At 40.8% G+C, this 20,469-nt stretch overlaps 4 protein-coding genes across 4 annotated transcripts; 3 read left to right on the forward strand and 1 right to left on the reverse strand.

Annotated features, from left to right (window-relative positions):
* Positions 1 to 453: 453 nt before the first annotated feature.
* On the reverse strand, positions 454 to 1,333 carry LOC115633390 (scoloptoxin SSD976). The gene is made up of 3 exons (XM_030530833.1): positions 1,199 to 1,333; positions 766 to 1,145; positions 454 to 706 (listed from the first exon to the last, which is right to left on the reverse strand). Exons 1-3 carry the CDS (start codon positions 1,331 to 1,333, stop codon positions 454 to 456), a joined length of 768 nt encoding a protein of 255 aa, XP_030386693.1.
* Positions 1,334 to 2,965: 1,632 nt separating this feature from the next.
* On the forward strand, positions 2,966 to 3,624 carry LOC115633392 (uncharacterized transmembrane protein DDB_G0289901-like). The gene is made up of 3 exons (XM_030530835.1): positions 2,966 to 2,971; positions 3,040 to 3,225; positions 3,418 to 3,624. Exons 1-3 carry the CDS (start codon positions 2,966 to 2,968, stop codon positions 3,622 to 3,624), a joined length of 399 nt encoding a protein of 132 aa, XP_030386695.1.
* Positions 3,625 to 7,903: 4,279 nt separating this feature from the next.
* On the forward strand, positions 7,904 to 17,135 carry LOC115633393 (loricrin-like). Its single transcript, XM_030530836.1, has 5 exons — positions 7,904 to 7,909; positions 8,797 to 8,884; positions 8,960 to 9,007; positions 9,059 to 9,210; positions 16,629 to 17,135. Exons 1-5 carry the CDS (start codon positions 7,904 to 7,906, stop codon positions 17,133 to 17,135), a joined length of 801 nt encoding a protein of 266 aa, XP_030386696.1.
* Positions 17,136 to 19,331: 2,196 nt separating this feature from the next.
* LOC115633394 (loricrin) lies at positions 19,332 to 19,970 on the forward strand. Its single transcript, XM_030530837.1, has one exon. It carries the CDS (start codon positions 19,332 to 19,334, stop codon positions 19,968 to 19,970), a length of 639 nt encoding a protein of 212 aa, XP_030386697.1.
* Positions 19,971 to 20,469: the final 499 nt, after the last annotated feature.

Consider the following 20,469-nt stretch of genomic DNA (forward strand, 5'->3'; position numbering starts at 1 on the left):
CCGCAAGGCTACCATGAGATGGAACGACGAACTGGCCTATCTGGCCTCCCTGAATGTGAGGAGCTGTGCCATGAGGCACGACGCTTGCCACAACACCAACGACTTCGACTTTGCCGGCCAGAATCTGGCCTGGGTGGGCTTGCTTATGACAAACTTATTTGCAAACAATAAATAATACCTATCTGGAAGCTACAAATAATGATAAGAGATACCTAAATTACGTTTAGCAGGAAATCGTTTCAAGATACGCAAGTTCTCAGAACTCAACTTCATAATAATATATGAGACCAAGCGATAAGCGATTTATTTAAAACAAGCAGGTCTAGCTCGTCTTGATTGATTGATTTGCTATATTCTTATTTCCAGACGGGTTTATAAGGGAACTATCTAATAGTATATTCCTTTGGCAGGTTTCCAAAGATAGATAGTTCCTATCTATCCTATGATTGGCAATTATCCAGCCCATTCATTGTAGTTGTAGGACTCGTTGCTTGAACAAAGATTGGGATAGTTGGAATGACGGCCCGTGGTGCACTCGGAAGCGGGTGAGCCCGACCGATATACGGGATTGTTTATGACGTTCGTGACGGCGTAGTTGCACGCAAGTAGCGTACCCTGCGAGTTGTTGGCGTCCGTATACCGTAGAATGGCGCATCCGATGCGATTGTTGCGTTCATTAATCATGGTCGTGAAGTGTCCAAAGGCGCTTCGAAAGGAACGGAACAATCTTCAAAAGGATTGCACTTCAGACGACCAACTACTTACGGTCCGCCACGCGGCTGATAGTTCTCTATGTCGGCGCTGGTGGCATAGCGGTGCTCATCGAACCAGGCTTCGATGCGCTGTCGCAGGAATGGCTCCACATCGATGTTGCGCGTGAAGAGGACGCTCAGGTTCTGGCCGGCGAACCGATAGGTGTTCGTATTGCGGCACTGATCGTGCTCCATGCGACAGCGCAGCGTGTTGTAGGCGGCCAGGGTTGCCAGCGTCGAGTCCCACGACATGCTGGCCATGTGGGTGGCACTCGGAAAGCCACTCAGGCCACCACTGGCGATCCGATTGCGACGTTCGTTGTGCAGACCCAGTATGAGTGCAATATGCGGATTCACATTCACGAGCTCGGCGCGACAACCATCAGCAAAGCGCTGCACATTTCTTAGGGTAAACAATCAACCACTTAATACAATTAGCAACTTACGCCCGTGCTCTGGCAAGCCACATGCCGTAGCCCGCCGGGGCACAATTGCGGATCGCAATAGTTCTGAGCCAAAGCAAGGAGTAGACTGCTGCCTAAAAGGCAATACCAAATCCAAAAGCAATCCGATCGTGCCATTTTGGACTTAACTGGAGTGCTCTGACTATGCGCCGGCTATATTTATAGGCGAGGCCTAGCAGTGACTCACCAGACTCCCAACTGCAGATGTTCTGTATGGAGCAATAAACAAAAGACTGTTGTTCTTGAAAGGAGCCCCGAATTACGAAAACAATTTTCGTGAATTGCGTGAGGTAATTGCATACATAGGTATGTTCCCATATTTTCGGATAAATAATTCATAAACTGAATAAATTCTGAGTGGTAACTGCCCCGGAATTCATTGGAGAAATCGTTCGTCGCTGAACCTATGACCTGAAACCAAATTATTGTCGCACATAATGTGATCAAAATTTGCCATTTGTTGAGTAACTTAATTGAGTTTATATCAGTTTTATGGTTTTTCTTTCACTTTTTCCCCCTTTGTCTCTCGCATTCACAAAAGTTTTATGTTTATTTCTTTCCATACTCTTTCCTCAACTACGGTAAAATGGTATGCTGGAAGCGAGCAGTCGTTCGTGTTACTTGAAATTCTGAGTAATATATAACTTGTTGTTATGCAAATATTGTTGATAAAATATGCAAATATTGTTTATAAGTCAAATACTTAAAGGAGGTATTTTTTGGGTCTAAGAGATTAACATTTCTTTTTCAATTCAAAAAACTTCAATTAACCAAACATTCTCATGGAAGCTATATTATATAGAGCGCCGATTTTGAGCAAACTTTTGAAAAAAGTAAACCATTATTTAAAACAAGGTTCTGTATGGTAAAGATATTCCGATAAATCATGATGAAAGCTATATTCTCGTACCGATCGTTCCTATAACAGCTATCGAAATTAGTGGGGATATATAAAGATTACGAGAAACTTGCTTTGTGCGTGGTTAAAACAAGTCTACATGCCAAGTTTTGTGCCCCCAACAGTTAGAGTTTAGAAGTAATCGAGGTTCATATGTACAAACAGATGAACGGACGGTTCTTTCTCGGCTCGTCGCGCCAAGCTGATCTTACTTGTATACATACAATGGAGTTTGCCGCGCCTTTTCCACACAAATGAAATATAATTTAACTTTTATTGAAGATTTTTTTGAACTACCTATTTCAGAGTATTCAAGAGTTGAGAACTCACGCCTACAGCTCGCACGACTTTTACTTTTCAAAATTAAAACACTGCGTGGAGGGCATCGTCAGAGTTGTGAAATATAAATTAGGTTGCGCATTAGGCATTCAAGCATCAAGTTAGACTAGGACTAGTCTTACAAGCAACATACTCTCGCCGGCGAGAACCCATCTGGCCGTGGATATGTAGGATTTCCAACTATATTAGATATAGGTTTCAGATCGGGAATAGAGTCGCCAATTCCCAACCACAAATTGATGGCAAGCTGGCTTATTGATCCGTTGATTTAAGCTCAGTTACGAAAGCGCCGATGTCGTTGCTTTCGAAAGGTCAGCTTCATTAGCCTCGTGAACTAGTTAGTTTGTAAGCGGGTCTCTGTTCGAAGCGGGGGTGGAGGTGATGGTGCCATTAACGCGGCGTGTGACCTTTAGGTTGAAACAAAAGTATATATACTTTCGGGTCAAAAGATTAGTAACTAAACTCGCTTCACAGCTTCAACAGCCCCAACAGCAAGCAACCAGCGGAACAAAATGAAGGTAAGGAGTAGGATGATAGAGACAATTCTGGAATGATCTTTCATAAAAGTATTTTTTCTACTTTAAAGTCTCAGCAAATCCTTGTATGCTTTCTGGCCATCGTGGCTGTAACTTATGCTGGCAGCATTGGAGGCGGCGGCTGGAGTTCGGGCGGCGGTGGCTGGGCATCAGGATCGAGTTCTGGCGCTGGCTGGGCATCAGGTGGTGGCTCTGGCTGGGCTTCAGGAGCTGGCTCTGGCGAGACGATTATTAAAGTAATAAGCGAGCTGGGATCAGAAGACCATGGCCATGGTCATGGACACGATCATGGACACGGACAGGCTCAAGAAATTAAAATCATTCATGTGATCAGCGAAGCGGCCGGCCACAGCCATAGTCACGATCATGGTCACGATCATGGTCACGATCATGGTCACGATCATAGTCAAGGATCTGGCGACATTAAGATCATCAAAGTAATTCATGAAGCTGCTGACGATGCGGGCACACAGCATGATCATTCCGCTGGAGATCATCAGGCCAAAATTATTAGTCTTATCACCTCTGATATTGGCAACGCGGGCCCTTCTAATGGTGGGTGGGCAGCAGCGCCAGAGAGCTCAGCCAGCGGCTGGAATGCTGCACCCGCCGGCTGGAGCGGCGGTTGGGACTAAACGTCTGGCATCATCTTGTAATAAGGTTTTCCGTTTCATCCATAACATTTTTTTTTTTATATTTTTAAATCGATCATTTAAAAAATTAAATAAAAAGCGATAAGCTGAGTAGTAACTAAAAATAAACTTTTTTGTTTACTATTGTGCCAATCAGAAAGCAGTTAGGCGGTGGTGTAAAAGCCAGAGGGTCGGTGGATCTGTTTGAAAACTGAGCTGCAATGGTTTTAAAAGATATTTTGAATCTCTTTTCCAGCTATTCCGCTATTCCAGCTGGCTTAGAATTCGATAAGAACAAAGTGGTTTAGGGGCATATTTATTACACTGATAAAAAAGTTGCATTGTACAGGTGAATATTTTCACATTAAATTTCATGTTCTACTATTTCATATTCAAATCAAATATAAACATCGTAAATTTTACTAAAAACATATGCAATTACTGATTTTAATATGAATATTATTCAAAACAAAGTGTAAAACTTCGTTATTAAAGTGTGTCATATTCAATTTAATGTTGAACCATATTAAATATTAATATGCACACACTTCAAAAAACAAATAGTTAAATTTACTATGTATATTCCGTAGTAAATTATAATATTTTTCTCAACTTTAAGTTGGAGTTTCTTGTAGTCTTTTTAAATATACTAGAAATAAAATTCTCAAGTCGGTTTTCAGCGGTTGTGTGGTATAAATACAAAGTGTAAGCGATTGACATACAGATTAGGTAAGTGTTATTCAATCAGATGCTCCTCACTTTTGATGTTAATATTGATCCAAACTATATATCCTTACTAGGCATAAAAACATCAAGATAATTAATTCATAATAACAAAAGACATTTAAAATTACTCTCCGCTAATAAATGGTGTTCTATAGAAAAATAAATTATATATATAGAAATAAAATATGCATCATGGAAATGTTAATATTGAAAAGAGTTAAAAAAAAAAACACAAAAAAGTGGAAAAAATATTTTATAATTGTAAAAAATAAACCTTGGCGCGAATCAAACCCACGTCTCCACATCATCACTTGTGATTTAATATCGTCACACTTTAAATTTAATATTAAATTTTTAAATTTAAGTATGCACACTTTATATTTACTAAAACACACGATGGTGCAAAATCGATGGTAAAAATAGTTAAATCTACGTGTGAATATTGAAATTTCCGTGGTTTTTTTTTTATCAGTGTAGAGAATTAAGGCCCTGAATTGAGTTAAAAAGTGGGTTACAAGTATTGCGGCCAAACTGGAGGCAAAACACATGAAAATATGTTATCTAACTATTTTGAAACTGGTTCGGAGTTATCTTTGGAGACAAAGTGATTTAAGATGATGTTTCAGATGGAAATGAAGTCCTTTATTGGGCTAAAAACTGTGCTACAACAGTTTCAAATGGACAGGTTTAGCTGGTTGCTAGGCCACAAAAGAAAGCTACCCCTACGATTCGAAAGGGCAGTATACAGTATACATTGCCGGAATACTGGCAATCACTCTATGCACTAGATATTTGCTTTGTTCTGATAATGATATATGTAATGATCCCCCCCTCCCCCCTCTCCCTCTTCGACGTCATCTCAGCTGATAAAAGCCCGACCCCAGACGGGAGTTTGGTGCGGCTTGTCTTTCGGTTTGGTTTTTTAAAATTTGACTGCCACTCAGGTCCAGTTCCATGCATATTCCGCAACTTTAAAAGCCAAATCAAATTATGTAGTTCATTTCATGTCATTTCACGACACAGATAGACACATTCGTCCATTTAATTTGATGCTGCGGCAGATGCGTCAGCGCCGGCGCCAGCGTTGGCGTTGACTTTGGCGCTGGCAGAGCCAGTGAATTGGAGTTTGCCGCGTCGGGTGCTTACATAAATTATCGGAGCAGCAACGCCCAGTTAAAAAATAAAGCACGAAAAAAAAAAAAAAATCAAACATATGTGTGTACATACATACTCGTATACTATATGCATAATTTCAGCGAACACATTTGGATAATGGGAGTGAAGTGATTTAGTAATTGGCATGCCTTTAACCCAGCAGTGGTGCCACCCACTCCCTTGAAACTACATTACTACATTTATTACCAAGACCTTGCAGTAAAATGGGCAGCTTTGAAGCTTTTTGAAGACACCACAGAAAATCATCATAAGGGGAAAGTACAAATGTTTACTGATTGATGCAAATCCAATGCCTTCTTGGGGTTAAGGAGCAACGATAAAAGAAATCACAGCATCAAACAGTTCGTAAAAAAGATTATTAAGATACAGGGTTTTGAAGACGACATTGAAAATTATGTTAAGAGAGCAGGTACAAATAATTACTGCAAATTCTATACTATCCTGGGGTTAAGGTTTAGTGGTGATTTAGTGGTTGATATATAAAAAATGTGCTACGTAAAGAGCTACTGAAAATTAAAAGGGTTGATCAGTTAAGCAGGAATTCTTGCAGAACCATTAGATTCTTTTATAAAGAAGAACATTGTATTCCTTCTTCTAACATAATATAAGGCTTAGCTAGAAGTCGAAGCAGAACACGTTCCTACTATAAGAGATACTACATCAGATTATTTGTGCAAACCTCATTTAAAAAGTTGTGTGAACTGGCAACTTCTAACTTCTCAAAAATATATTAAAGTCCTGTTTTATACAAATAATGTAAGATTCCAAACGCATGTCTGCATTGAATATAAAATGTTTATATTAAGATTTTGTAGCAAGATATTAGGATATATAGTTGAAGATATAGTTAAATAAAAAACGCCCACGTGGAAGACAAATGAGAAAGCTATTAAGTGCTCTTCTAAAGTCTAGGCTTCTAGTATTATTTTGTGAAGAAATTTCCCTTTTAATGCGGTATTTGATTTGCGTTGGCATTTCATTCTCCCCAAATTGTAAAGCCTTTGTCGTTGTGAAAAAAAATATAAGGGCTATGCATATTTGGAAAGTCAATTTCCGTACATATTGAGAATTATTTGTTATTACAAAATAATATTATAACTATGATTTATTTATTTATTACCACAATATTATAAATATATCTTAATGTAATACCTATATTCTTTGTCCTGTTTACTCTGTAAAGTGTAATTATAAATAGATAGATAGATCGAAGGTTAGAAAGAAGCATTGTGGTTTTACCTCACCTTAGGGCTAAATTGGTCAGAGAATAAGGAGAACAAACTATAATTCTTATATGTGTAGATATAAACACATAAATAGTTAGATTGAAAGCTAGATAGATAGACCATATTGTTTGCCAGCATTGTTTGTTTTAGGTTCGCAATTCTTTCTTTCTGTCTATTTTTGTACATTTTTTTTGCAATTACAAGGTTTGAAAAGTTTTGAAGAGCCGTCTGCTGTTCGTTCGGTCGCGTTTCGGGTCGACCAATTATAATTATTGATCATTGAGATTTTTCGCTGTAGCATAAAAATGAGTCAAATGTCGTGACTGCGTGTGATTTCGAGCCTCCAACATCGAGTACTTAATTAACGAAGCGAAACGAAAGATTGGGGAAAATTATGTATCGCCCATTCATCCATCAAGTGTCACAGCGAAGGTTTATGTTTTCGGCGGCCCCAACGATTGGCAAATAACGGAATTTATGTATAATGCTTCCAGGTTGCCAGCTTCCAGCTTTATAATGGAATAATGGGTGTTGGGGTGGTCGGCCGCTGTTGCGTTTTGGGCGGCTACTGTTGGCAATCTCTGTGGGTTTTTCTTTTTGTTTTGAGTTTCGGCTTTTCGGGTCATTTGTTTGTTGACCTTTTGATTAATTGCCCATAGAGGAGGGGAGGGGACCATAAAGTAAAATTTCCGTCAAGATTGTTTTAAATTAGCTTAAGTAAAGTCGGGCTTGGGCCTTGGGAAATTGGTAGTGCATGTGGCTATGGGTCGCTTAGCTGCGATCGATTGTGGCCCTGGTGGTGCACTGGTCAGACAGTGGTTGTGACCGAGGCGGCGTCGTCGTGTGGACAAGCAGTTAGAGTGTCATAAATTAGCATATGCTTGTATGCTCGTTGGAGCAGCGGCGGCAACGTCCACGCCGACGCCAACGCCTCAGTTGCGGTAACCACCGCTTCATGATGCTTCATGATGGTGCGATTATGATGATGATGTTGCTGTTGCTGTTGCTGCCGACGGCTGCTTGAGGACCGGCCGCGTTTCATAAAAGCAGACCCAACAGCTCTACAGGGCACAGTTGTAAGTCGGCGCTTGCGTAGATCGCTTAAGGCAGTTACAAACCCAAAACAACCAACCCAATCGGTGCAAAAGTACAACATGAAGGTGCGTATTCCTCCTGTTGTCCTGCTCGAAATATCGTGTGCATGGCTTGGTCTCTTTTCTTTTCTTTTTTTTTTAATGTGTGTGCTCGTGTGTGCTTTTTTTTAACTCTGTGTATCCCGAAGGAGGAAAGTTTTTACTAAAAATGTCAAAATGTATTTGAGAGGCAGAAGAAGGCGTGACAGGCATGCTATGGGTATATATATATACTTAGCAGGACGAAACAAAGCGAAAGAGACATGTCCGATTGTCCGTCTGTATGAACGTCGAGAACTTTTGAGCCATAACAGCTAGGGACACCAAACTTGGTATGTAGACTTGTTTCATCCTTGTGCAGAACAAGTTCATTAAAAATCATATGTAGCTTCATTATTTTGTGTAGTTATCATAGTAAGGATTGGTGTAAAAACAAACTCATAAGGGAAGAAATTTCACTGTTCATACAGAAATTTCTAGCAAACTGGCTATTTACAAAATTTTTGTAGTATCTCATCATAAGCTGTAATTTCGTTAGAATCGGTGTACATATAGTATGACAGCTACAGGAAGGATCGATGCCGAAAACATTCTTAGTAGTGAAAGTTTTTTTCTTTATACAGATATTGTTAACAAATTGGATATTTTTTATGGTCGTCCACTATAATCTAAAGTTTTATCGAAATTGGTATGCTTTATCCTATAGCTCCCATAGGAAGGATCGGAGCGAAAATTAATTTTGCACCAAAAACTTGTAGTTCTATCACCAAATCGAAAGCAGACTTGGTATTCATGAGTTTTCAAAATCATCTGCAGTTATATCATGTACATAGATGTCGGTGCAAAGGAGGCTTAGTTTAAGTATAGGACTATGGCACTAGATTTTTAATATGCCTAATCTTTTCGTCTTTCAGGTATTTCTTTGCTTGCTTGCCGTGTGCGGTGCGGCCCATGCTGGTTTCCTAGGAGGTTCCGGCTACGGTAGTGGCGGCTGGTCGTCTGGTGGCTACGGCGGTGGTAGCGTTGTTAAAGTCGTCAAAGTGGTATCTGACGGTGGCTATGGAGGTGGTTATGGAGGTGGCTATGGCGGCGACTATGGAGGTGGCTACGGCGGCGGCCATGGTGGTCACGGAGCTGCCATCAGCGATGTTAAAATCGTAAAGGTGATCTCACAAGGCTCTGGTGGTTACGGCGGCGGCGGCGGCTGGTCATCTGGTGGCTACGGCGGTGGCTACGGCGGTGGTTACGGTGGTGGCGCCGTTAAAATCGTCAAAGTTATTTCCGATGGCGGCTATGGCGGCGGTGGCTGGGCTCCACAAGGCGGTTGGGCACCAAGCTGGTAAAGCAGCGGACTGTCAGAAATTACCTGAAATGTTTACTTTCGCAGTGGTATGGTTGCCGAAAGATTTAACATACAACTTGTTATTTCCCGCACTCTATTAATTATTTTAAGTTGATGGAATTGTTTATTAAAAAAAATTAAAAAAAAAAACAAAAAACAGGGTTTTCTTATTAATTATTATTAATGTTTGTTATTAATATCAAAGACCTCTTGGCAAGATTAGAGACTTAGTAGCGAAAGTACGACCATAACTCATATCTCACCTTACGTTTTCCTAGCTGGCCCTTTTTGGCCTTACCTAACCTTAGCTAATCGTACCTTTTTTTTTTTTTGGTAGAACCACATACCGATGAGTAACTGCTTTAGTTAGGTCCATATTTTATCGAACTTCTTAATAACCGGACCGATAGAAGGAACTTTGTGTTTGTGACCAATAATTGAACATAACTCAAACGTGTTGTTTTCAATACGATCCTGAAACCAAGCGTCAAAGTGGTTAAGATATCTGCATGAACAAAAACAATTTTATTACGATTTTTAATTCCGGATTGGTTTGGTTTGTTATAAACTTGCAATGTGTGTGGATTAAACAAAGTCAGATACCAAGTTTTGTACCCCCGGCTGATGTGGTTTAAAAGTTCTCGCTAATCATACAGTCGAACAGATGAGCAGGATGACGCACGAATATGCTCTTTACACCTGTGCCTATCACATGTGGTTTGCCCCGCTTCCTTCTATCTGTTGCATTTTTAATTTTAGATTAATTAATTTTAGATCATTTCAGTTATTCAGTTGAGAATAGCGAGCGCGCCTTTTGAAATTAATTAAATTAAAGATATTAGAAAAAAATTAATTTTTATATTTTTTGTTGTCAATTTATTTTCAACATTAAAACGTTAACCTTTTTCGGTGAATTCCGTATTTAATTAACAATTCCTAGTCTGCTTTTCATGCATTATTTTGCCAGTGTTGAGAAATTCGACAACCGGCTGAGTTGTTAAGCAACAAATACTAGCATACTTTTAGGTGCGGAGTCTCCAAACTCGTTTTTCCCAATCAGAGCAAGAAAGTATCGTTTGATCTTGTAATCGATGTAATTCTGTTTATGTAGATTATTTATAATTGTGTTGCTCATTCTTTTTTAGCCCTTGTGTTGCGGCTTTCCTTCTAGTTTTGTAGATTGTCTTATCATCACAAGAGTCTTATTTGCCTTGACAGCCTGAGTTATCATAACTTTGTCTCTACGGTGTTTAAACAATTATTCAGTATTTTTCTATTATCTCGTATTTTAGAAGGAATTTTTTGCCTAAATGTCTACAAAGAGTTCTGAAGCAGTGCTTCATTTTTCATATAGTTGAACCAATGTGCCCTTAATAAATAATTAAACTAAGTTGAAGTTTTATGGTTGAAGAGCAGTCCGTCTTTTTTTCAAACAGCCTAAAAGCAGTCCAACAAAACCGTCAACAAAAAACAAGTAAACAAAACCCTTCCCTGAGCTAAACCAGTTTGGTGCTCTTTACCTACAAATATACATATACGAGTATACGTAAGTACGTGTGCACTGGATTCGAGGGGTTAAGGCAGTTCAATGTCAGGTGAAGATTGTAGAAAGTGAAAGTTGCGTTCAACTCAGTTGCTTGTCAGGAAGTTAAGCTGACAGCGACGTCGTCCTTCAGAGTAGGATTACAAAATTCTTGTTAATTAATTTCAACCAAACCGGTACTAAAGTTGCAGCAATATTTTGTTTTTAATAAGTATAGTAATGCCCTACTTGCTTTTATGTGTGTGGAATAGTACAAAATATTATTACCGTAACATAAAAAAAAAAAGAAACCTTAAGATTAAATCTGCCTCAGGTCTCATGCAGACTTAATTGAAATTAAGGAAAGGAAGTCTTTTGATTTATTATGTTTGTCGGTTAAATCAACATAACGAGTAGAACTTTAAATTCGTGCCATTGCGACTCTTGCATACTCTGAAATCACCCTTAAAACTGCAATAAACTGTGTCCATTTCTATGGCAGCTTTATGATATAGTTAGCCGACATAGATTTACTTAAGACAAACAAGTCTTTTGAGCCAAGATTCATTTCTGCGACAATCGTTATAGAGCACCCATATAAAAGAAAGTTTAGGATGATACCCCAAAGAAAAGATTTGCGTGAACAAACAAGTCATCATAGGAGTGATTTTTTTCATCGTGACTTCATTTTGATGCAAATTCAAGTTTAGTTTTCTCAGCTGCTGTGGCTCAAAAGTTCTTGAAGTTCTCTCACACAGTTGAACAGTTAGAGGAATGAAACGTTTCGATTCGTCTTGTTATATATACATACTTGTATATGTAAGTAAGTGTAGTAAGTATAATTTATTTTTGAAAAATGTACATTTGCGAAACATAGTCATTGCAGCAAGATGAAATACGACGGACGATATTTTTTACCAAATTTTCGATCTTGGGAATTTCACAAAAAATCATTTTCTAATCGCTACATAAAATGTCTTTTTCTCGATAGTTTTTATCCGTTCTCGTTTGACGCTAAGGTTGTAAGCTATGAATGGCTATTTCGCATTGGAATGATTTAATATCCGAGCATCCAATAATTGATAATTTCCATTATTTATTGGTATATGTAATTTTTTCTTAATTGCTGTTGTTTTTTAATATGCCTTTCGCGTGATTGTTTGGTAATAAATAAACCAGAACCGAGGATAAGAAAATATATTGCATTATTCTGCTTGCTTCTAAACATATTTTGCATAGCCTACACATATTACACTGCAAAAAAAAAGTTGTACAAATTCAAAGAAATATATTTTTAAAATAATAAATAAAAATTGTCTTTTATTCTGCTCAAATTTTTATAAAGAGAGCACTTTATTAAGCCCTATATGTGAGAAAGTACAAAAGCACTTTTTCAGAGACTTGCCACTTTTGATCCGTTGATCAGCGATATAATCAGGCGACAATATAATACAACAGATCAATACACTGGGTCACGAACTCGACTTAGAAATAAAAAATAAAGTACATAAATCACAGCTGTTGCAAAGGCTGGTAAGGTGGGAAATAGGGTGTTCGTCAAATCAAGCAGGGGGTAACGAAATAAGCGGTAGAAGTCGCCCTGGGGACCATGGTCTTAATATATGGAAAGTTAATCCTTCTAAGTAAAAAACTTTGTTGTAGGATTGAAGTGATACTTCTTCTCTAATTATAGAATAATTCAAACACGGACTACATATTAGTTACGGACGGAGAAGTGAAAATTCGAAAAGACTTCCAGTAGTTTGCTGAGTTTTTGACAGGAATATTGAGAATAGAACGAACATTTGAACAGTGCATGGCTAATTGCTATTTATAGTCACTTCGCTGCAAATCATCAATTAAATAACTGCAAATTATAGATGCAAATGTTGTGATTTTATGCCACAGACACAAACACAATTTATGTGTGCCATCAACATATGATTGCCTTTTAATCTGCTGCTAAGCTGATTGAAAAATACAAGTCATCAACAACGTATTCGTTACGGCTTCGTTTACGGTCTTGATCGGATCACATACAAGTATATCGCAGAGAAATGGGCATGCTAGCTTCTAGCTTTGAATGCAGTTTGTAAGCAAAATTTTTGAAAATCTTACTTTTTCGATATTTTTTTAAGGAAGATTGGAGTTGTTCATACAAAAACTCTTTTAAGTCCGATTTGATTTAAATTCTAAAATACGTGGTGACGTCATTAGAAACGCTATATATTAAAATTGGTGGAGATAGCTTAAGAGACAAAGAAGTTAATCCGCCTATGGTAGCTATAATATATAACAGCCTTGTGTAAAATTTGATGAAGATAGCTTCAGGACCAAAGAAGATTAGATAGGTCGCTGAATTCTATATATTAGCGGTAAGTGCTATAATATTCAATATCCGGACGAAGTACTAAAAATAGAATATTGGAGAATTAACGACAGATTCTTTTATATTGCAGACATCTGCTTATCGATAGAAGACTTGGAAACACGTAGATCAAATTATCCTATCAACTGGAGACCTCGGAATTGCAATAGATCTACAATAATCATTTGTAGCCAGAAGACTTGAAGACACGCAGCTCAGATCGTCATATCAACTGGAGACCTCGGAATTGCAATAGAACTACAACAATCATTTGTAGCCAGAAGACTTGAAGACACACAGCTCAGATCGTCATATCAATTGGAGACCTCGGAATTGCAATAGAACTACAACAATCATTTGTAGCCAGAAGACTTGCAGACATGCAGCTCAGATCGTCATATCAACTGGAGACCTAGGAATCGCAATAGATCTACAAGAATCTTTTGTAGCCAGAAGACTTGAAGACACGCAGCTCAGATCGTCATATCAATTGGAGACCTAGGAATCGCAATAGATCTACAAGAATCATTTGTAGCCAGAAGACTTGAAGACACGCAGCTCAGATCATCATATCAACTGGAGACCTAGGAATCGCAATAGATCTACAAGAATCATTTGTAGCCAGAAGACTTGAAGACATGCAGCTCAGATCGTCATATCAACTGGAGACCTAGGAATCGCAATAGATCTACAAGAATCATTTGTAGCCAGAAGACTTGAAGACACGCAGCTCAGATCATCATATCAATTGGAGACCTAGGAAATAAAATAGGTGGGCAGTAGATTGTGCGGCAGCCCCCTTGCCGAACCAATAATACTGCTCGCTTAGCACACCTCACAAGATGAAGCGTACGGGTATATTTTACTCAGCATACTAATTGTTGGAAGCTGAAACAAAGAAGCTACAAAAAATCTTCTCATGCTAAGCTCACATATGAATGTATGCATAAATACATATTCATGAAAACAAACACACAAACACACACAAATATATATATATGTGCGTGCGTATGTATGTTTGTGTAGAAAAAAATTATCCGCATAAAACGGGCTGTGAAATGGGACAGTTTCCATAAATCAATATCAAGTGCATTGAACTCTCAAGCGTTTAAACAATTTGAAGTCTGTGCCGACCCAGCATTGTTGCTTTATTTTTGATCCCAAAACAATTTTAGTACCTACTATAACTAAAATACAAACAGATAGATATACTCGTACAGTATATACACATACTTAGTATGTATATATGATTCCGGTACATGTGGCGAGTTTTTCAAACGGCTATGCAAATGTGTGTGCAAAGCTTAGAACGTTTTCGGGCCACACTTCTTTCTGGCTGAGAAGACCTAGAGACCTACGAGCGAGCAACTGGTTTTTGGCATTAGCATTAATTCTAGCAAAAGATACAAGCAAACAAATTGTTGAATGTATTTTTAAGTGATGATGTGCGCGCAACAGCAACAATGGCTACTTATGCTAAAAATTGACAGGAATTATGTGTTATGCTAATGCCAAACAGTGGCCGCCATCTGTCTAAAAGATTTCCTGTTTAGTGCCGACCCTTATGGTAGCCCGACTGATTGCTGAAGGTTAGCTATCGCTATGGCAGCTTCTCCCTCTCTCGCACTGTTCTAATTTCATGAACCGCACGATCATACTACTTTTTATACCCTGTACCCAAGGGGTAAAAAGGGTATATTAGATTTGGGCAAAGTATGTAACAGGCATGGTTGTCCGCGTCTGTCTGTATGAACGCCTGGATTTCGGAAACGGTTGAAGCCACATTCCCCAAACTTGGTATGTAGACTCTTATAATATTCAGACAACACGAGTTTATTTTACTTCTTTGATTTTCACCCCTCTTGCCCCTTTTGCCACGCTACATAATTTCGTCAATAGTGTTCGCATTTCAAAAGCTACATAAACCAAACATTGCACAAGTAATCTATATACAATTATCTACTTTTGTTTCATCCAAGGCGGTAAATTTTTAGAAAAACTTTTAGCCCACAAACTGCAGCATCAAGTTCGCTCTTCTTATTCTTCTTTTTGCTTCTGTTATAGGCGCATACTTGTATAACTCAGTGCAGGGTGTTTGTCTGGGTAAAGGGTGTTTCACTGTCGGGTTTGCTCGACTTTATGGCGTACGCTCTTGTATTAGCAGTGGCGCTGTTATCGGACTGTCTCCTCTTTGAAGTCTCGCAATTTTCCCGCTTGGCGCTGGCCACCGCTTCTAGCAGCAGTCCAGCTGTGCGACAAGTTAATTAAGGCTATTGTTATCGCTATCGCAGCATCTAATAGGCTGCTCCTCTTCTTGTCCCACTTGCTTAGCTGTTCTAATTTAGTGAGCAGCATGAAGACATTGGCACGAGCAGCTGACGAATAGATTTCCTGCTCAGCGCCGGCCGTCCTTCTTATTGATGAAGGCTAACGTTATCGTTATCGCTATCGCAGCATCTCGCAGCCTGCTCCTCTCCTTTAACGTCGCCTGCCCATTACAATTTCATGCACAGCACGAACAACATTAGATAAGTTGACAAACCACAAAGAGAAACAGCAGACAAATAACACTTGGCTGGGTTTGGCCCTCAATTAAAACATATTGTTTGAAAACTACTTGTATTTGTACAAAAGAGCAAACACTTGTCCGGCAAGCGCACTGTGACTGCAAACTGTCCATTAATCAATGGGCCACCAAGTCACTGCTAATGGCTGCGCCAACTCGGCTGCCACTCAGAAATTTGAAAGAATTGTGCGAGCGAGCGCTTCCTCTCGCGGCTCACAAATGATTTTAAAGTGTTTGCCACTGCCATGAGCCTGTTGTGATTAAACGCTAACACTGTTAATTTATTTGACTTTCAGCCAATCAATTGTCAGTCAGTCCGTCAGTCAGTCCGTCAGTCAGTTCCTCAGTCAGACAGTCAGCCATTCGGCCGCGCGCGCGCGCCCGCGATCACTCAATAATTTGCATAAGCTGAGCATTGAGCAGAAGAAGCCGCCAACACAAACAATGCCCGCCAGCGGCCGGACAAGGCACTCACAAATACACAGCACACAATGGCCCACAGCATACATCTGAATGTGGGTTATTATGAGGTGTGTTGTGCCGGCACCGGCAGATCGGTATCGGATCGGATCGAATCGAATCGGAATGGGTATCGCGCATGCGCGCGTGTCCATCAATCGCTTCTAATTGCGAACTTGTTGCGCTGTCTCTGTCGCGCCGATTTGTCTGCCGTATCCAAACAATCAAACAAACCAACAAACAAACATGAATACAGATGTGTGTACACATCTGCATAATATGTGTTAGAGTTCTGCAAGATTTCTGAATATTGAATTTCGAAATTTGAATATTGAATTGAGTATAAATGTGCGTTGATAGTGCGGCTGTAGAATTAGTTGAACTCTTCCGCTCGATTGTTCGCATCGCTACGCACTCGACATGAGATCCTTTGCTGTTATTTTGATCGCTTTCGCGGTTGTGGCCGCGACGAACGCGCACAATGTGCAGAAACGCTCCTTGGAAGGCTTACTCGGCGGCGGTGGTGGTGGCGGCGGCGGCGGCGGCGGCGGTGGAGGTGCCGGCCTGGGCGGCATCGCACAATTGCTGCAAAGCAAGCTTGGCGGACTAGGCGGTGGACTTGGTGGTGGACAAGGAGGCGGCAGAAGCTATTCGGGCGGTAGCAGCTACTCTGGCGGTGGCGGCTACTCCGGTGGTGGCGGCTACTCTGGCGGTGGCGGATACTCCGGCGGTGGTGGATACTCCGGCGGTGGTGGATACTCCGGCGGTGGTGGCCACTCTGGTGGTGCTAGCTATGCTGCACCCGCTGAGAAGGTTATCATTGTCAAGGTCATTAGCGAGGGCAGCAGCGGTGGCTACTCCGGCGGTCATTCCGGCGGCTACTCTGGCGGTTACTCCGGCGGTCATTCCGGTGGCTACTCCGGCGGCTACTCCGGCGGCTACTCTGGCGCTCGAGGCGGAAGCAGCGGTGGCGGCTGGCAAAAGGGTGGCTGGTAAACAAAAAAGCGCCCTACCTGGAAAATCCACATTTAGTGCAAATCGGGAGCCAAAAAGCAACAATTCTTCTGTAGTGTTTAAGCAAAAAAAAAACCACTTCTATTTTTTTTTTAGTTTTTAGATTGGTCCGTTAAGCATTTTAACCACCTTTTTTTTTCAATTCAAATACAAATTGGAGTTTTTGAAACGTAACCTAACAAGTATTTAATTGCTTACCTTCTGATGGTTGGGCTGGTGCCTTCAATTAGAGATGTACGATGCTATCGCACAGAGATCACGAAAAAGAATTGTTATGCCAAATACTTGAAAATATCATTGTCTTAAGTGCGATTTTTCTCTACACAATTCACCAGTTTCACCAATTTCAAAATCGCTCGAGAGTTTATCGGTATTACATTTCTTTTACCTATTTTGATTTCACATAATTTGATCACAGAGCAGGAACCTGCCACGCATATGCACCTCAAACCTATAACACGTTTTTTAGATTTTAGTTGAATTCAAAAAGAATCATTTACATAAATAATTTTTATTATTGTTGGGTTTTAAACTGGAAAAGTCTGCATAGTTCAGAATAATGGTAACAAATAAAATTGAAAAACGCCTCTGCTTTCCTAAAATGGTAAAAAAGAAGTCAACGAATTTTAAAGATTTCATAAATGTGCGTGATCGTCACATCAGTTTCTGTCACGCGAGCAGCTCTACTGGCGATGTCACGCGATCATGATTTGCACCTTTTGGCTTTTGGCAACAGAAATTCTCAAAGATTGCGTAACTCTGACATCTGGTGCAGTTTTTTATTCGAAAATTGATTGATAGTCCATTAGTCAGTCAGTCAGTGAGTCAGCCATCCATTCAGCCATTCAATCAACGGCTTAGTGCACTAAACTGAAGCTGTGCATGGGGCGTGTTGGCTAGCCTCGAACGTGCAAGAGTCAAGAAGTTCACATTTTTAATTTAACTCAACGACCTGATTTGTGCTCCCATTTGGCAACAAGAAAATTGTCAGTAAAGTTCAATTCGTTCATAGAGAGAGAGAGAGAATACTAGATCATAATAACCACTATTGTATACTCGCATAACCACTAACCATCTGGGTCACTAAATAAACAACAATGCTGGGTAAGTGGCATTGATGGTTGGATCCCACCACGTGTGGCCGGCCGCACTTGAATGTTAATTTTAATGTTAATGGTCGCAGGTAGCATTCAAAATAATGGAAAGCGATAAATAAATCCATTTGTCAGGCAAGCGGCTACTCATTTGGTTTGACAAGAGTTTTTACATAAAGCAGTGCGCCAATAAATTGAAGATCGTATTGGCAGTAGAAACAAATTGCTCACAAGTCAGGTGCGCATGCGCATTCGCGACTGCGTTCGCTTTGAATTTGCTTTGGGGGCGATGCAATGAGACGAAATGGTGAGCTGGCTGGCTGGCTGGCTGGATGGCTGGTTTGGGGGGCGTTGCAACGCCATTATGTCGTGCCGTCGTAACAAAGCGTTTGAGACGAAGAGTCGGCACAATAGGCCCACCGCATAGCTTTCAAGCGTCGCGGTTAGCCGATTGCCAGCCAACGCCAGCTCTTCGGTAAGCGAACATTACATTACACTGAGAGAAATACTCAAGACGACCGCATCTTTACAATATTCTTTACAATATAAACGACTCTTCTCGCCGACACCACAGTTATTCATCTAAAACGTACTATATATGGTTCCCATGGGAACTAGAAAGCAGATGCGGCTACCTTATCAGTTTGATGTCCCTAGCTATTTTGGTTTTAAAGTTATAGAGGCTTATACCTACAACTTGGAGTGTGCCACTCCTACTCCTGCCTGTCGCAAGCATTTAGACTTTCTAGTAGACCCTTTCATCTTATAAAGAAGAATGGCACAGACCGAGAAAGTGGGGTTAGGATCCCCTTGAAGAAAACCTACCTTCTTGGAAACTTCAATTCTTTTTCACCTCTGAGCTGCGTCGAATTTCAAGTTCTTTTTATTTTGGTTCCGTGTAGACGCATGGTAGCACTCTGGCTCGCCATTGTAAGCTGCTTGCAGATTTGGCAATTACATTTGATTATACGACTGGGGCTCGCGTCTAGACTCGGCTAGAATCTAATCTCAGATGTGCGCTGCAGTATAAATAGCCGGCTGTGGGCCCAGCAAGACTTTAGTTGTTAACAGAAGCAGAAGCAAGATGAAATCAACACTTCGTCTGGTCGTTCTGGTCGTGATATGCGTTGCCGCCGTCAGCGTCTATGCCAAGCCTCATGGCAGTTGGAGCAGTAGCGGAGGTGGAATCGGTGGCATTGGAGGTGGCGGTTGGTCATCAGGCGCCAGCAGTTGGCCCAGTAAGATCAGCATAAGTGCTTGGCCATCCGGCGGTGGAGGTGGCGGCGGCGGTTGGTCCTCCGGAGGCGGTGGTTGGCCCTCAGGAGGCGGTGGAAAGTCCTGGTCCTCTGGTGGTAGTGGTGGTGGCTGGCCGAAAAGTTCGAGCGGTGGTGCTTCATCCTGGAAGGTCAGTTCAATAGGCGGAGGCCATGGTGGAGGCGGCAGCGGAGGTGGTTGGTCCAGTGCCCTCTCCAGCTTGAGCGGCTGGAAGTCACAGGCTCTGTCCAGCTTGGGCGGAGGTGGCTGGAAGAGTGGTGGAGGTGGCGGCGGTGGCTGGAAGAGTGGTGGAGGTGGCTGGAAGAGTGGTGGTGGTGGCGGCGGTGGCTGGAAGAGTGTTGGCGGTGGCGGCTCCGGCTGGAAAAGCAGTGGCGGCTCCGGTTGGTCCTCTGGTGGAGGTCTCGGCGGTTGGTCTTCTGGCGGAGGAGGTTCCGGCTGGAGTTGGTAATCCCCACAACTTTGCAGCAGACTAAGAGACGTAAAGGAGCCACAATCTAAGCTATACTTAAAGTACCTGGCCTGTGGAATTTATGACAAATTGTACAAGCATTCTATCTAGGAATGTTATATGTAATTAGGGTTTGTAAATAACTTCAGCTCCCAAATGAGAGCTGCAAAGTCTGGCCCCAAGTTGAGAGTTAAACTTTGAAAATAAACAATAAATATTATTTTGCATACAGTACGGGGACAATACTTATTATATATGAACTCCTCATAGTGATGGAATTGCACTTAAATTAAGAGTTCCATCTCTGACTCGACTAGATGAGGACTACTGCTAATCGTTTGGATCGAAGCAAAAGGTTACCTTCTTTCGGAAGCAATCGAAACTAGTCATGAAGACCTGATAATTAATGGTCCTGCCCATCTCAAGAACTATATTTTTTGTAGGCTAGGTGTCGTTCGTCGGATAGTATTGGATCATTGTCCTTCTCTCAGATAGAACT

The sequence above is a fragment of the Scaptodrosophila lebanonensis genome, unplaced genomic scaffold, assembly GCF_003285725.1.
Source record: "Scaptodrosophila lebanonensis strain 11010-0011.00,11010-0021.00 unplaced genomic scaffold, SlebRS2 tig00001418-arrow-arrow-pilon, whole genome shotgun sequence".
In the NCBI taxonomy this organism is placed as follows: Eukaryota; Metazoa; Arthropoda; class Insecta; order Diptera; family Drosophilidae; genus Scaptodrosophila; species Scaptodrosophila lebanonensis.